Raw genomic sequence first — 17,778 nt, forward strand, 5'->3', positions numbered from 1 at the left:
AGCTGCTCCCTGTGCTCCCACTCCAGAGCCCTGCCCAGAGCCCTTCCCAGGCAGGGCAGCTGTGCCTGTGCAGCTGAGAGGGAACAAAAACCCCTCATGGCATCCAGGGCTTGCACCCACAAGGGCTGACCCCAAAGAGGGAGCAGAAGCAGTTCAATTTCAACAACCAGACTGAAAGCTGATGCCTCACTGACCTGCCCCTCCCAATGCCCAAGGGTGGTGCAGGAACCATCGCTGCCTCTGGCAGAGTCAGGAAATGGGGGCAGAGACCCCTCCTGGCTGCTGAGAGCCCCTTCCAGCCCGGCCTGGAGCTCTGCCAGGGATCCAGGGGCATCCACAGCTGCTCTGGGCACCTGTGCCAGGGCCTGCCCACCCTCAGATTGAACAATTCCTTCCTGACATCTAATTACACCTGCTCTCTTTCAGTTTGAAGCCGTTCCCTCATCAAATGTCCCTCTCTCTGTTTTCTGTGAGTACTGGAGGGATGCTGGAAGCTTCAGGTGCTGGAGAGGCACCTGCACAGCCAGCAGTGAAGGCAGGCAGGGTCTGGGTGCTGCTCATCCCAGCACTCCATAGCTGCACAGCATCCACCAGACTGCAGAACAAGGCAGAGCTCCAGCAGGAAGGCACTCAGGGGCTGGGCCTTCCAATGGTTTCATTTTGAAATAACAAAGAGCAGAAAAAGCCCCAGTCAGAGACCTCTCACAGGGCAGGACAGTGAAGATCCTGCCCTTGGCACACAGCCTGTGGGCTGCTTTCCTCTGAATCTGCTGCATCCTGCAGCCAATCTGATGGGAAAAAACACCCCAAAGCCCAATCAGGCCAGCTCTGCATGTTTATTCACTTAAATACTTTAAATCCCTTCTTTAAGGATATGTGATGGGTTATTGCATCAGCAATTTATAACCCTGCCTCCCTACAGCATCCTAAGTGTTTATGGCTCTGTGTTATTTACTGCCTGACACTGAAATAAGAAACATTATGGGAATTTGTTCAGGAGTTATTTGGGCAGCCCAGAGGCGGGGGGCAGGCAGTGGCACAGCTGTGGTGGACAGAAACCACAGTGCCCAGCCTGCAGCACCATCCCTGCCTGCATCCCAGCCTGCAGCACCATGCCTGCATCCCTGCCTGCATCCCTGCCTGCATCCCTGCATCCATCCCTGTATCCCTGCATCCCTGCCTGAATCCCTGCACCCCTGCCTGCATCCCTGCACCCCTGCCTGCATCCATCCCTGCCTGCATCCCTGCATGCCTGCATCCATCCCTGTGGGCATCCCTGCATCCCTGCATCCCTCCCTGCACCCCTGCATCCGTCCCTGCACCCCTGCCCTGATCCCTCCCCGCCTCCTCCTGAGCCCTCCGCAGCATCATCCCCTCAGTGAGTGGCAGACACTGATGGCATCCGTGCGGCTCCGGGGAGCGTTAATTACGTTAACTGCGTTAATTACGTGGGGCCGAGGCTGTGCCGAGCCCGCGGTGACACCGAGCTGGCAGCGCTCGGGAATTGGGAATTATCCCAGCGCGCTCCCGCAGGGCTCAGCAGCCGCACTCACACCTCGCCATCCATCCCCCATGTCAGGCCCTCCTACGGTGATCAGTCAAGAACAAACCGGCCTTTTATTTTATTTTCACCGTCAGACAAAAAATATTAACATTTCTTTTTTAAAGGTTTTTTTTCTTTTTATTATTTTTTCTTTTTTCCCTTTCTTTCCTTCCAGACAGAGAAGCGCCCCTTCCCGCCCCGGACAGACACACGGCTCTCCCCAAAGGGCTGGACAGACACACGGCTCTCCCCTTCCGGACAGACACACGGCTCTCCCATTCCGGACAGACACACGGCTCTCCCCTTCCGGACAGACACACGGCTCTCCCATTCCGGACAGACACACGGCTCTCCCCAAAGGGCTGGACAGACACACGGCTCTCCCATTCCGGACAGACACACGGCTCTCCCCAAAGGGCTGGACAGACACACGGCTCTCCCATTCCGGACAGACACACGGCTCTCCCATTCCGGACAGACACACGGCTCTCCCATTCCGGACAGACACACGGCTCTCCCCAAAGGGCAGGACAGACACACGGCTCTCCCATTCCGGACAGACACACGGCTCTCCCATTCCGGACAGACACACGGCTCTCCCCAAAGGGCAGGACAGACACACGGCTCTCCCATTCCGGACAGACACACGGCTCTCCCATTCCGGACAGACACACGGCTCTCCCCAAAGGGCAGGACAGACACACGGCTCTCCCATTCCGGACAGACACACGGCTCTCCCATTCCGGACAGACACACGGCTCTCCCCAAAGGGCTGGACAGACACACGGCCCTGCCCGAGCTCTGGCTCATTACTGCGCTCATTTCGGCCGCTGTCCCCGCAGCGCCCATTAACACACGCGAGAGAGAGCCCGAGGTGAGAGCTGCACTAATCAAATGTGCTATTAAGATCCTAATCCATTTCATTAGCCCATTTCATCTGACACTTAGCGAGGCTCAGAGATGCTCTGTGGAACGGGGCTGAAGGCGCACGGCCTGTCCTGTGGAAAAATAATCCTTTTTATGGCACCCGTAATTCCCTTTTATCCTGTGTTGGTTTGTTTCTGGAGCTGAAGGGATGTGCGGCTCCGGCAGAGATGCCAGGGATTTTCCCTGCGTGTGTGAATGTGTCAGCACACAGTGTCAGCCTGGCAGGGATCAGGGCAGCAGCAATTGCCAAAAATAAAATGAAAACAAACCAAACCAAAACAAAAAACAACAACAAAAACCCAGCTGAAATCCAGGCTGATTATTTGATTACATATTTCCAGACTGCATTTGGGGGGTGTTATCTGGATGACCCTCCACCGAATATTTTGGAGGCTGAGATGATTAAAAGCTTCAGGTCTAGCTGAAATAATTCCTAATTTCTCTCCGGCTTTCAATGCCAGCCAGGTGAGGTGTGGGGGTGCACAGAGGGGCGGGATGAGGATGAAATGCAGATTGCTGGGCTGAACCTCCCAATTCCCTGCACACATCCCCTGCCTCCTGCTCCAGACAATGCACACGAACACGGGGCTGGGTGATCCTGCCCGGGGGCTCCGCACGGCCCTGGGGACTCTGAGTGTCAGGAAAGGTCCTCAGTTATCAGATAAGCAGGGCTTCCTTATCAAATAAGCATCCCTAAAGGTTTGTACTTCCCACACAAAACCACGCTTGAAATGGCGTTAAAACGTGATAGTATTAAAGAAATATTTCATGAAACAATAACTTTGTGGGTATAATATTTGTCTCGAGGAGTGGATGGTGGCAGTTCTTCAGAAACAGCTGAGGAAAATTCCTCCATATCACACAGAACCACAGAATCACAGAATCACAGAATAATGAGGTTGGAAGAGACCTCTAAGACCATCGAGTCCAACCCATGCCCTAACACCTCAACTAGACTATAGCACCAAGTGCCATGTCCAGTCTTTTTTTAAACACATTCAGAGATGGTGATTCCACCACCTCCCTGGGAAAAGCATTCTAGGACTTTTATTATTCTTGTGGTGAAAAATTTCTTCCTAATATCCAACCTCTACCTTCCCTGCCATAGCTTGAGACTGTGTCCTCTGGTTCTGTCAGTGCTCTCTGGTGGAAGAGCCCGACCCCACCTGTCACAACCTCCCTTCAGGAAGGTGTAGAGAGCAATAAGGTCACCTCTGAGCCTCCTCTTCTCCAGGTTAAACACCCCCAGCTCCTTCAGACGTTCCTCACAGGGTTTGTGTTCCCAGCCCCTCACCAGCCTCACTGCCCTCCCCTGGATGTGCTCAAGCATCTCAACATCCTTCCCCAAACTGAGGGCCCAGAGCTGGACACTGAAATGTTCCCTCTGAGCAAAGCTGAAATGCTCCAAGTGCAGGATAAGCCAGCTCCTACCTGGGTGCAGTTCTCCTCCTGCCTGCAGTCCCAGGGTTCCTTGGGAGCAGCCCCCGTGCCAGCCGGGCTGCCAGGCCATGCCCTGGCACCAAGCCCTGCCTGGGCTCAGCCCAGAGCTGCCCTGCTCCCGCTGGCACCCAGGCTGGCAGGGGAGTGCAGCCCCTGTGCCACCCTCCAGCAGCCACAGCTGGGCTCCCATGCCCAGGGACCGGCACAGCCTGGTGACATCCTTGGCTTTCCCTGGCTTTTCCCTGCTCCTGATGGGGGGAGCAGGGCCAGGCCCTGTCCCCACAGCCAGAGCTGGCACTGGAGGGGATGAGTGGCAGTCACAGCATCTCCCACAGCAGGACTCTGAGGGGGACACGGCTCCTTTTGATAATTCATTAGCACACAGAGTCCCTGCAGCCAAAACAGCAAAATCCTTGTTCCTTGCTCTGTTCTAACCCACTTTTTCAGGACAATTTCTGAGCAACTGATGGGGAAAGAAAAAAACCCCCCAAACTTTAAAAAAGCATCTTTGCTCTTAGCAATTCAATGCCATCTGCTCCCTCAGCATTGCCCAGGGCATTTGCCTCCCCCTGAGCAGCCAGGGGATGGAAGCTGGTTCCCACCTGTGCCCACCCCGGGCTGCCACAGGCACTGCTGTGCTCTGCAGGGTCCTGGCAGGGAAACAGAGCTCAGAGCCTGCTGAGAAAATGGGGCTGAGAGAGAGGGGAAATGCAGGGCACTGCTGCTGGGCAGGGAGCTGCCAGGGCCCCCAGACCCTGCACTGCTGGGCTGCAAGGCTGGCACAGGGGATGCCCCCAGAGGCTCCTCAGGGCAGGCTCAGTATTTAATGCCCACATTTAAACACTCACAGCTTGACTGCCTCAGGGGTATCTCTGGGAATCTCTGCCCGGGGTCTCTCCTGAAGGAGATGGGAGAGAGCTGGTTTAAAAGCACCATCATCTCCAAAGAAAATAAACCAGAGGGGAGAGAGGAATCCCTGCTGTGGGAGCATAGCTCAGTGCCACCCCTGTCCCTGCGCTGCACCACGGCCCTGGCTGGGGCAGCTCTTGCACAAAGTGTTCTCCACCCCCATGGGACTGGGATCTCCTCCCCAGCCCGGGGAGCCTGTCCCTGTCCCTGTCCCCATCCCTGTCCCCATCCCTGTCCCCATCCCTGTTCCGTCCCTGTCCCCATCCCTGTCCCCATCCCTGTCCCTGTCCCCCTCCCTGTCCCCATCCCCATCCCTGTCCCCATCCCTGTGTCTGTCCCTGTCCCCGTCCCCATCTCTGTCCCTGTCTCCATCTCCGTCCCCATCCCTGTCCCTGTCCCCATCCCTGTCCCCATCCCCATCCCTGTCCCCATCCCCGTCCCCAGGGGCACAGCAGGGCAGTGCATCCCCCCAGGGCTGGCTGTCCCCACAAGGATGGATGGCCCCTGGGGGTGGCACTGTCCCTCCCCACTGCCCTCCCCACCCTCTCCCCTCAGCCCCTCCATCCCACCATGGCTTTGCCTCCCCAGCAGGACCCAGCTCTGCGCTCACCCCATGCCCAGCCCAGGCTGGGACCCCAACCATGTCAATGAAAGCTCCTCCTGCCTTAGCAACCTGAATTACAGCATGATATACAGCCTATTAAAGGCTGATTTCTAGAACAAATGCTGCCCCCGTGGCTAATCAGAAGAATATTTCCTTCATTGAGAGCCAAAATTAATATTGCTGTTTGGCAGCTGCAACGATGCCAAGCAAATATCTCGCAGTTGAGCTTTATTGTTATGATGCCTTTGGTTGCTGGCCTTGGCCTCGAGAGGGTAGCAACAGAAATGGGGGAATACAAATGGAAACCTCTCCGAGCCTGAAATAAATGCATACCCTGGAGCTGCAGGGGAGCTGCAGGGTTTAACAGGAGCCATCAGTGAGCACAGCAGGCTGGCACGCTGCCCTGGCCCCTGTGGTGGCACCCAGCAGGCAGGACAGACACACAGCCTTGGCCAGGACATCTGCCCAGCCCCCAGGCTGCCTCACTGGGGATTTACAATGTGCTTTCATTTTTAAAAGGGGTTTGGGAAGCGAGAAGGCACTGTGTCAACACCATGAGAGCTAGCATTAATCAAGGGTGATAGCATGGTCTCCTTGCCAGTGGTTAGCATTAAAAAATACATATTAGCATTTTTAATATTAATCAGTGTAAACAAGAAAGATACTTCTATAAAAATTAATTGGAAAGCTCCTTTCCTTAGAGGACACTGATGAATTAATATCACACCTCAGGGCTGCACAGCATTCTTCCAGAGTGAGCCTCCTCAGGCTCCTGCTTCTCCCACCCTCACACAATGAGCCAAGGCTCATTCCCCTGGCTCAGGGGGGTCACAGGCCAGCTTGTGCCACCACAGGATGAGCACCAGAGCCGCAGAGCCCCTGGTCAGCCCAAGGATCTGCCATGTCATCCATGGTGCAGCCTGGCAAAGCCATTCCAGGGCCTGCCAGAGGCACTGGTTGCTGTGCTTACAGCAAACACGCAGCCTTCACTTCCACCCCTCCCTGCCAGGGGCCACAGCAGCAGGAAGGAGCCTCAGGCTGGGTGTCTTGGTTTGGAAAGACAGGAGTCTGCTAAGGCAGGCAGGAGCCTCCCCTGAAATGGAGAATGTGAACCCTCCCCACCCCTCTGAATTGCTTTAAATTTTAAATTAAGGGTCTCTCAGGCAAAAACATGGGAGCAGGAAATAACAGTTCTTTAATAGGGAAAAGGAAAAAAAAAAAGGATAAAATAAACAATGCAGTACACTAGGACAATACTGACAGAGTCAGAACCCAACCTGGCACCCTGTGGGTCAGGGTGTTGGTGGCAGTCCCATTGGAAATGTGGCTGCAGCCCTCCTGCAGTGTCAGGGGTGGTTCTGCTGGAGCAGGGATCCTGTAGAGAAGGATGGATTTATTCTTCCTCTGAAGACCCAGTGGGAGAAGAGGCAGCTGCTGATCCTGTGGGGAATCCCATGGAGAAAGCCGTACTGGCACCTCAAAAACCTCTGGATTATATCTGGGTAGCAATGTTTGAAACCTCAGATTGTATCCAGGTAGGAATGTTTGAAACCTCAGATTGTATCCAGGTAGCAATGCTTGGCTCCTCCCTCTGGGCTCACATCTCCCAGTGGGATGCTGTAGTTCTTATCAGCCATGCAGTGACATTCAATAGTCTGTTATCAGCAATGTCCCCTCCCGAGGGAGGTGTGACTGTGGTCACTCAAAGAGAGAGATAAGGCAAACTGCCCACTTGACAAAGGTAATCTGCCATACAGATGGTAATGGAAAACATCTTGCACTGCAATCTCCAACACTGGGACACAGCAGCTTCCACCCACACTGCAGCGAGCCTGGCCCTACAAGGAGCCCTCATGGAACAGCATCTCAGTAAAACCCCTGCCCTGCCCTCCCACAGCCACATCTCCCATGCCCTGTGTCCTCCTGGCACCCCTTGGCTCAGGGCCCAGGAGAGCTGCAGGTGCCACGGGGAGGACGAGAGGCTGGGAGGATTAAGCAAAGTCCTCGACTTAGTCCTGCCAAGTGCTGGAGATTTTGCCAGCTGAGCAGTTGGGATGGCAGGAAACACCAGCTTTTCCCTTGGAATTGTGTCTGTAACATCAAGGGTGTTTGGTGGCTCCTGCAGTGTAAGAGCCTGAATGAGGGATGCGGGACTCCAGGGGTTCTCCAAAATGCAGTTTATTCCATCCAAGGTGTTTCAGCAGGACAGAGCCTGTGTCCACAGCTGTCAGCTCCAGCTGCAGGCAGGCCTGCAGACCCTTTGGTTTAGGTTACAATGCATTATATACTTTTATTTGCTTAATACAGAAGAACCAATCTATACCTTAACTTTTATCTGTAGCCTATCATAACTGCTATAATTACCACATTCATGTTATTGTTCTCCAATCACTAAAAGTCAGTACATTACAGTTTAAGCTAAAAGTTGGTTTTCAGTTTTCTTGCAGTGGAAAATTCTGAGACCTTTTTTCTACTTGCAACTTTGCTGCCGTGTTTGCCTGTGCTTTCTGCTTGGTAAAAACATCTTCTTGTTTGGGGTGGGTTTATCCTTTGCTCTGAGCCATAAAACCCCTTCTAACTAACACACCCTTTGCCTCCTTGGTTATCCAGTAAGACTGGCTCAGCAATTCTTTTCTTCTATATCAAAACTTGCTTCCATCTCTATTCCTTCTTTAGGTTCTACATTCAAAAATCTTTCTGCCAAGCACACATATCTGTGAGACCTTCTTGTCAAACTTTCATCCTTCCCAGCACTGCAGGACGAGCCCAGGGCTGGCACAGCCCTGCTCATGCCCCACTCCCTGCCCTGCTCCACTGAGCGCTGGGCTCTCCCCAGAGGATTCTCAGCTGGGGGCTGCTGCAGGGCAAAGCAGCATCCTGTGAACCAGCCAGGCTGATTTAATGGGCTCAGATGGGAGAAAGGAGCATTAGCAGGGCCTGAGAGCCTGCTCTGACTCCACCCCAGTAAATCCCTTGCTGCTGCTCTCTGATGCAGGCAGCCATGCTCAAACGTTTCCTAGCTGTGCTTGATGCTGAGTGAAAGCAGGAGCCACCAGGAGAGCTCAGCTTCTCCCAGCCCAGGCTGATGGGGGGCCCTGCCTGTCCCCCCACTCCTGCTGACCTTCCCAGTGCCCAGGGAACCACGGGGGTGCCCTTCCCCAGCTGCTGCCATTCCCTTTGCTCAGCTTCAGGGTCTGCCTGCACCTCAGGAGGGTTTCTGGGCAAGGCAGGGGCTCTCCAGCCCTTCAGAGGGAAGCAAACCAGCAGGAGCAGATGCAGGCCCCAGGATTCCCACTGGGAAATGAGCTGGCACAGCTGCCAGTGAAGGCACCTGCTGCCAGTGAAGGTGACAGCTCCTTGGCTGAGGGGGACAAGGTCACCTCACGGCTGGGGGGTGATGGTGGGGCTGGCAGAGCCATTTGTGAGCACAAATTTACACCATTTGCGAGCACAAATTTACACCATCTGTGAGCACAAATCCCATCAGAGACAGAAGCTGAGGCCAGGCCAGACATGCCCAGGCTGGGCCAGGAGTTTTCCTGTGTGACTGGATGCTCACACCTTTGCTGTCCCTGCCTCCCATTTTAGAGCAGCAGGGGAACAGAACAGTTCAGGAGAGGAGCAGGGCTCTGCCATGATGGCTGGGACACGGGCTGGGTGTGGAGGGGCTGCAAGGACAAGGACCTTCCCAGCCTAGAGGTGAGACACCAGAAACCAGGGCTTGGCTGTGAGCCGAGGAGCAGCAGCCCTGCCAGACTGCTCCGTAGGAGCTGTTGGCTCCAGGAGGTGAAGCAGGAGGGTGAAAGACCCCAGGCTCTCACTGGAAGGGGCTGGGGGTCAGAGGAGAGGGAGCAGAGCACCAGGCATGTGTGTGTTCACTCCCACAGAGCTGCACCTCGCTGCCACACACACACGCTCACACCAACTGCCAGCATCTCTCATCCTCCAGCAGGGGCTGGGGGAGGAATCCCACAGGGAACCAAAGCACTCCAGGCTGGAAATCACTGCTCACAGCAGCTCTTATTTGGAGCACAGGTTGCTTTAAGCCCTTATTTTCCAGCAGGCTCAGCGCTGTCGGTGGCTGCAGGTGCCTTCCCAAAGGGATCCTCCTGTTTTGGCTGCCAGCTCAGCCAGGCTCAGTTATTTGGGGAGGAACATTTGCTCAGTTATTTGGGGAGGAACATTTCCAGCAACACAGCGTGAGCCAGAGTTACCAGCCAATAATTTATGGCCCATTCCATTTTCCTAGCGAGATGCTTGGAAAGCAAGCCCCAGTTCCAGCAGAGCAATGGGTTAAACGGTGCTCTCCTACAAACACCTCCATGCTCCCCATCACAACCTGATCAACTCCTGTCAAAACTTCTCTTAAGGCTCTGCTGGAAAACAATCCATCAGCAGTCTCAGGGTTTAGCTGGTCACAGTGACCCCAAGATGTGTTAGAAAGTCTCTTTTCCCAGCCCGGTGGTCGAAGGAGTCAGAGCTCTTCAGTTCTTGTTCTCAAGGTTGTTTATTGTTTCTTATCTATAAAATTCTCATCTATAAAAATTCTTATCTATAAAATTCTTTCTTTGGCCTGAGGTCCGCTCAGCAGGACAGACAGAGGCACTCTGACCACCCTCAGGGCAGTGTTATCTTTTTATACTAAAAACTACATGTACAGTATTTACCATAACTTCCCAACACCTATCACCTACGTTACACAGAGAGGTTCTACTCTAAACCAATCTGAAAGTGCCAACATCACAGCAGAAGATGAAGGCCAGGAAGAAGAAGGAGAAAGACTGGACATGCCCAGATTCCTCCATCTTGCCCTCTGAACCCCCATTCTGAAAACCCCAAAAATCTATTTTTCACCCCATGACAAACTAGTTATTATTCTACTTAGACTTTCGTGGCTTGCAGATCCTCATGTAAGGTTGGTAACTTGCTCCCTGGGTCATAATCAAAGTCACAGGTGCCTTGGGCTCTGTGCCAGGGTCTCTGAGCCCCCTGGCAGGGTCCTGGCAATCCGGGGCAGCCAGAGGGATGTCCTGAGTTCCATCAAGCAGTGTGGTTTGAACACTGCAGCATCATCTCAGCATCCCAGCCTGTCTGCAGTGAAGCACCAGCAGAGCATGAAGCCAAGGCCAGGTGCTCCCAGCCCAGGAGGGGCAGCTGTGATGGGGCTCCGTGTGGACAGGCTGTGCTGGCACCTGTCACCAGGTGAACATGGGACAGCTCTGCCCTGCCTGACCCTCGCCAGGGGTACCTGACAAGCACCTGCAGCACCTCTGCCAGGTGCTGATTTAAACCGGCTCTCCTGCTTTTCCAGCACAGGCTCCTCTCTTTCCCAACATCACTTAGTTCCCAGCTGGATCCAAACCCAAACTCCTCCCTTCAGGATTCACCTACAAAGCAGAAAGCAAACCAAACCACTGCTGCCCACCCCAAATGCTTGGACAGCATCACCCCCAGCTTCCCCCACCACCTGAGTCCAACAGTGAGACACTCACACAGCTTCCCCAGCCCACACCCTCCTGCTCTCCTGTGCCCAACTCCATCAACAATTCCGGGGCAGATTCCTGCTTCCACAGGAAACGTACAACCAGCATGGTGGGATGGCAAAGGGCAAAGCTCCCGACAGCTTCTGGCTTTGCTTTCAGCCTGTGGGGGGGTGTTTACAACACTCTACACTTTCTGTGAAGTAATGCTTAACACTTCAGAAGCATGCAGGAGCCCATGGGTGGCATGAACTGCTTGAGTCACCTTCCTCCTGTCACAGCATCTGCCACAGAGCAACCAGGCACGTGGGTGCTGCCTGTCCTGCTCTCCCAGGGCAGCCATTCCCCCTCCTGCAGCATCCTCAGCTGCTGGCACAGCACCAGGCCCCAGGGACCGACAGGAAAACACCACAAATGCCGTGGTAACCCTGTGAGGTGACAAACACCTATTTGCTCCTAGGTTGTACCACATTTAGTGTAACTGTGGTCACTCTGTTCACTTTCCTGCCCTCACTGCAGCTGGTGTTAGTCCAGGGATGTTTTCTTAGGTTTTTAAGTGGTGTTTGCCACTCATCAGCTCCCAGCAGTGCTGGAGAGACAGCTGATGGCTCACCAAGCTCATCAAGACTGCAGAGCTGTATATTCCAGATGCATGGATATGCCTCAAAAGTTGTGACCAGTCACCAGGGCATGACCAGAGCTCAGCCCCTGTGTGCCCAGCTCCTGGGGAGGCGCTGTGATTTTTAAAAAGAAAAATGATCCTCCAAAACTCTGTGTGGGAGAGCACCAAGCCCTCAGAGCGTCTTGTGCAGTCTGTGCTGAAAAAGAGGCAAAGGAAGGAGAGGCTACAATATTTTATCTGAAACCACTGCCAGCTCAGAACAGACTGCTGACCTTCACCAGGGCCTGCAGAGTAGCTGCTCTGGTTCAAGCTAATTGGTACCTGAACCAAAAGGCAGGGCAGAATTGTCACTGTCACATTTTCTGAAAAACCTCTTTGCCCAGGTCTTTGCTCCTGGGAAGCTGAGAAGCCTCAGAGAAAAAGGAAAACAATAATTATCTGATTTGCTTCTCCTGTGTTTTGCTGGTTTGGAATGCGGTGTGGACATTGTTTACCAACAGGTGATTGTTCCATTGGTTTCATGTGAATTGTTTTTACTCATTGGCCAATTACAGCCCAGCTGTGTTGAGGCTCTGGAGAGAGTCACGAGTTTTCATTATTATCTTTTAGCCTTCTGTCTGTATCCTTTAGTATAGTTTAGTATATTATATTCTTTAATATAACACAGCCTTCTGAGAACATGGAGTCAGATTCATCGTTCCTCCCAGCGACGGGGGACCCCAAAAATCCCACACAGAGTGGGGGTCAGCAGATCCTAACAAGACCCACAGCACAGCAGCCCAGGGGAAAGGTGAGAACCTCTGAGCTACCTCAGGTGCAGAAATCCTGATGGACACTCCAGGACAGGCAGCTCCAGCTCTCCTGACAGCTCCCATGGGGCCACTCCAGCACAGCGGCTTGTGCCATGCAGGTTTGTGCCAGTCACTGTGTGTTGTCTTATATATTACAACAGTTCTATTAATGTTATGGTGCAACATTCTTATATATTACAACAGTTCTATTGTCATTATGTTGCAAGGATTCCATAGCCTCAGAGTTTCATACCTCCTCAAAGTTTCCCGCAGGCAGCTCCTCTAAGCACTGACTGTTCCTGGTCCTTGCAGCAGCCACCTGACTCCAGTTCCCACCAAGCCACTCTTTCATGCCTCTTGTTCTTATTTTATCCTCTTTTTCTTACAGGTGTTGCCTGTTATCATCAGGCCTGCTCCTCATCGTTAGCGATAGGGTCCAGCTGCAACTCGTTGGGGGATGAGATTACATCCTACATTACCCATACTGTGTCCTCCTACAGCTGTGGGCACTTCTGCACATCACACACGCACTGAGCACTGCCTTTCTCACCCTGAGATAAAACCACTCCTCCAGGGTGAAGCAGGGGCAAGGTGCTGCCGGCTGCAGTCCCTGCTGAAGGGCCCTTGGCTGGACAGAGGCACAGGGCACTCAGTGTGTGGTGACAAAGGGCTGACCCCAGGAAATGCCACCCCCAAGGGACTCCTGTCAGGGTCACAGCAGGGTAATAGATCCTGGCATTCAGCACTGAGCCAGCCCTGAGAAGCCACAGCAGGCCATGAGCTGGAGCTGCACTTGAATCTGAGGGCTCTTGCCACGCTCAAGAATATTTGCCCACTCTTCTCTGCTGAGTATCCCAGGAGAAGGAAAGATCTTTTGAGGGCAACGTTTTAAGCCTAAATGTGATGCAGTATGAAAATTTCCTTGTATAAAAGCTAAAGGAGGATATAAAATAGTCAGAGAGAGAGAGATTGGTGCTGGCACTCTTGTTAGTTCTGGGATATACTGCTTCACTCCCATTCATTAATAATTTTCTGTGAAATCTGTCTGAATGAGCCCTCTCATGCATTAAATGTCAGCAGTCCTGGAGCCAACACCTGCCCAAAGTTGTACCAGCCTGAAACAGGTGCCCTGCACCTACAGAGATGCTCTGGAAAGCAGAGTGGTGTGCATTGCCTTTTCAAAGCCATGGAGATTCTTCCAGGAGCAGCAGCCTGGGGCCACCTGCCCCAGACATGGACCTTGCCAGCCCCACAGGGAGTTCCTGCTCCAGGACTGTGTCACTCCCAGTGCCAGCAGGAACCCTGGCTGTGACTGACAGCCTTGCACAGCACACACAAACACCCTGCTCCCAGGGGCTGCTTCCCCAGACAAACCAAATCCCACTGCTCACAGCAATTCACAAATGAAAAGCAGACAGGCTTCTTTAAATATTATTTATTCCTCAGAGTGTACAACTAGAACATAAAAATATTCCTTGGTGAAAGCAAAGCAGAAAAGGGTAGGAAATTAAGGCCAAAGGAAAAGCATTTCACTGTTCCAAGGGAAGAAGCCTTCAGAGACAGAACCTGGAGACTCCTCAAGTGTAGAAGTTAGGGTTGTATTTCTGTACCACAGAAACTTCCTATAGCAGGCCCAGAAGTTATCCATCTCACTGTGACTCAGGAGCTGATGGAATGGTTTCTAGTTTGTTCTCTTTGAGAACCCAATTACTTCAAGTGCATCACACCAGTAAATGAAATCAGTGCAGGGCTTTATTTATTATTAGGCATTTGTTTTTCTTTATTGTGACTACATTACAGCTGCCACAAATACTCCGAGCAGCTGAATTAAAACAACACACTCTTGAATATTTCCAATCTCTCTAAGCCTTGATATTTTTCATGTTCTCCAATACTTGGATTTTTCTGACTAATGAACTCTTCCAATTGCTGGGAAATATTGAATGCAATTAGTACTTCAATGCACAGCCTCAGTGTACACCGTGCCTCACAGCTGAGCACTGTAAAGAGCCCAGGGCTTGGCAGAAGAACCAGAAATCCAGAAGATAAAAGGGAGATTTATGCACACTCCCACCAAGGCCTAATGCAGGATTTAATTGGCAGGGTTAGCAATAAAGGGGCTGCAGAGAGAGCACTGGGGCTGTGGCCCCAGCACAAGTCACAAAGCAGTAACAAGTTATGATTCCCAGGCTGCAGAATTAGAAATTCCATTTGGTTCCTCAGCTCACACACCCCCGTGCCAGGCTGCACAATGTGACCAAGCCACTCTAATCCTTTGCCTCTCCCAGCCCAGGTTCCTCTCTTCAGGGGGAGATACAAATCACTCCTTCCAAGCCCTCTGCAATGCCATCCAGCCTGGTCCTGCACTGCTGCTGCAGCTGCTGCAGCTCTCTCTGCAGGCTGGCCTCCCTCAGCTGCAGCTCTCTGATCACCTCTGTAGCCCTGAGAGCTGCAGCAGCCTCCTTGGACACACACTGACCAGAGGCCACTTTGCTGGCAGGCTGTTTGCTCCTCAGCACCAGCCTGCACAAACCATGCATTCTGGTTTTCTGTGGAGCACAGAGGGATGGGAGACCCCTCAGTTTCAGGTCAGTGCTTTCCCGTGCTTTTCTAGCAGTGGCAGAGAACCTCTCCTTCTGCAGCTCTTCTCTTGCTGCCACCTGTAGAGGGAAGAAAAAGAACAGGAAGGGAAGGGTAGGGTACATTTGTGTGAAAGAAATCCTCCCCCAGCAAACAACACCAAAGATCACGTTTGGACTGGGATGTACCAAAAAGAGGAGCCAGCTGTGAGTGTGGCAGAGCAAAGTGGATGAAGCTGAGCTGCGCTTTCAGCCAGGCAGCAGCCCCAGGACCCAGAGCTGCCTGCAGTCACTTCTTGCACATTCCCAGTCCAGCAGCCCCTCCAGTGATGAATTACACACAAGGTGTGTGTGCATGCTTCCCTCTCTCTGGGGAGTGGCTGGGGTGGCTCCAGAGCAAAAAGGGAGAGCCAGCAGAGCCACCTGCATCCCTGCTGTGCTCTGAGCCACCAGGTTCTCATGACAGATCAACTGCCTTGTGAACAGCAGCATTATTTTGGCCTGCAAATGTTTCCTTGCACTTGGCAATGCTGAAAAGTAGGGGTGACAGCTGTTAAGCAAGCAATTCCTTAATTCTCAGTTCTCATTATGGGATAACAATTAGGAAAAGGAAAATAATGGAGCAGAGTCAAGCAGAGGCCAAGACCAAAATGAGTACCAGGCAGCACACTTTCAATGAAGACAAGTCCCAATAAAATAAAAGCTTCTCTTGTGACAGCATCACAGTCTGGATTATAAAAGCAATTGTATATACTGGGATTTTTCCAAAGCATTTGATTTAATGTTCTCCAACAATTTGATTTGAAGAACTTGCAAGATGGTAATTGCCTTGCCAATTTTACTCGTGGATTAAATATGAATTCAGTGACTCATCTCAAAATGCACTTGTCAGTGGGGAAACATCTGTAAAAGAGGCACCCTGCTAAGACCTTCAGGGAAATGGCTCTTGGCCCAATGGGATTTTCTGTTTCTGCTATGGCACAAAGCTGCCAAATCAACTTAGTCAAAAAGCAGCAAAGTTTCCCCAAAGCGATGCTGCCTCTGCAACCTGCACAAATCCCAGAGCTCTCCTGAGACTTGTACACAGTTCTGGAGTTTGTGCCTCAAAAACCACAGGGAAACAGAGAGCAGGAGTCACAGGCAGGGCATCCAGTGATCCACAGCCCAGAAAACAAACCTCAGAATATGAAACTTAGAGATGTCAAAATATTCCATTCATGGAGACAGACACAGTTTGTTTTACTTCCTAAAAGGAAGTGGGGGAAAAAAAGTGGTAAAGACCAGACTTTGCTGACAAAGCCATAAGAAGATCAAAATTCAAGTTAAGATACTCAGCTTCAGAGTAAGACACTGTTTCCTACTGTGAGGATAATGAACCATGAAATGCTTCAGTGCAGCTCCAGGGACAAAGCCTTTGGCCAAAGCTCAGCTCAGGTCAAGCTCAGTGCTAATGATACCCCTTCCAGCCCTGAAATTGCTCTGCAACCCCTCCCCTTACAGCCTGTGGGTGAAGCTGAACAACTCCTTGGGGTTTGAAATCTGCAGATCTGCATTAAGATATCTGTGCCTCAGACATCACGGCTCTGACAAGTTCCCTGTAAAGCCAGGGATGTTTTGGCAGCTCTCTGAAGCACCAGAGATCAGGCAGAGCTCAAAGCAGCCCCAGCTGCAAGGACAAGGGTCCTGAGGTAGTGAAGCACCTGCAGCATTTCCCCTGTGGAGCTGCAGCTGCTCAGGGGTCAGAGAAGAAAAGGAATTTTATCCCCCAGATCAGGGGGAAGGTTTTATTACTGAAACAAGCTGAGAAGGGGATGGCATGCAAGGGATCAGTGTGCACTGTCTGACAGTGAAACCCTGCAGGTGTGACAGCTGCAGTCACAGCTAAATTCCTCCAGACACCAACTTCATCCCACATCTTCCTGCAGAATATCTTCAGGAGTTTTGCAGCCAAGTAATTAATCCTCTCCATAGTCTTCTGATGAGTTATTCTCACCCCTCAGCCCCGGCTTAAAGAAGATTAAGAAAATCAATCAAATCAGAAAAGGAGTAAATTTCTCTGAATTTTTACTAAGACATTAAAGGCTTTATCAATGCAGAACCATCTGTTAAAGGAGACCTCTGTTGATTAAGGCATTTGAACAGAGAATTGAAGCAGAGAGAAGTCTATCTTTGTCCTTGTCCAAGAACCAGGGGTCCCTCTTTATCATAATCCCCAAGGAATCCCAGGGACATCTCTCGCTGTTGCCTGTAAGAATAACTGAGGTGCAATCCTCTAACACCACTTCAGAAGGAACAACACTGAAAAAATAAATTCAGTGTTATCTGGTCTCCCCACAGCCAATGAATAAATGGAAAATGATGTTTGCACAAAGTGGATTTAACACTGGAATCCAGGATGGGAAAAATTTCCCATCAGTTACAAACAACAACATCACTCAGCAAACAGAGCCCACAAGATGTTATTTATTTTTCACATTAAACTCCAGCAGAAGCACAGTAAGGCTGTATAAAAGCATTCTTAATGAAACATAGGTTTTCATACTCTCCACCAGTCAAAACTGGAGAATTTTATTATCCATTAAGCAAGGCACATGATGGAGGAGCAGCATGCTCCTCTGAGCACCGAGTGCATCCAGCTCTGACCCACAGCAGCAGCAGGGATGGGAATTACTCAGGCAAGCAGGAGCAGTTCTAAGGACAAGGACAACAGCCCTAGAGCCAGGGAAGAGAAGTGTAACAGCACCTGCACCCAAGCATCAGAAGGATGTTGCACATGCTAGCTTCTACAAAGAGGACCAGTGTTTCCTGAGATAAATTAGATAAATTTAAGAGGGGAAATTTTTAAAATTATCTGTCACTCTAGTTTTTTAAGATTTTCTAAGT

The 17,778-nt window shown here is 51.7% G+C and overlaps 2 protein-coding genes across 2 annotated transcripts in view; one reads left to right on the top strand and one right to left on the bottom strand.

The window, feature by feature from the left end:
- The first annotated feature begins 539 nt into the window (after window positions 1–539).
- The window catches only part of SEC22B (SEC22 homolog B, vesicle trafficking protein), a 293,305-nt gene continuing 276,066 nt past the window's right edge, over window positions 540–17,778 (top strand). The window contains exon 1 of the mRNA XM_054285942.1: window positions 540–544. The gene's annotated coding sequence lies outside the window, so the exon portion shown is untranslated. The remainder of the gene's footprint in view (window positions 545–17,778) is intronic.
- TEDC1 (tubulin epsilon and delta complex 1) overlaps window positions 13,765–17,778 on the bottom strand; it is a 71,763-nt gene continuing 67,749 nt past the window's right edge. Inside the window, exon 8 of the mRNA XM_054285940.1 lies at window positions 13,765–14,976. Within this exon, the coding sequence (XP_054141915.1) occupies window positions 14,620–14,976 (357 nt within the window). The 3' untranslated portion in view covers window positions 13,765–14,619. The remainder of the gene's footprint in view (window positions 14,977–17,778) is intronic.

The sequence above is a fragment of the Melozone crissalis genome, unplaced genomic scaffold, assembly GCF_028551555.1.
Source record: "Melozone crissalis strain CALT ecotype California unplaced genomic scaffold, PUWL_Pcris_2 ptg000045l_1, whole genome shotgun sequence".
Classification (NCBI taxonomy): domain Eukaryota; kingdom Metazoa; phylum Chordata; class Aves; order Passeriformes; family Passerellidae; genus Melozone; species Melozone crissalis.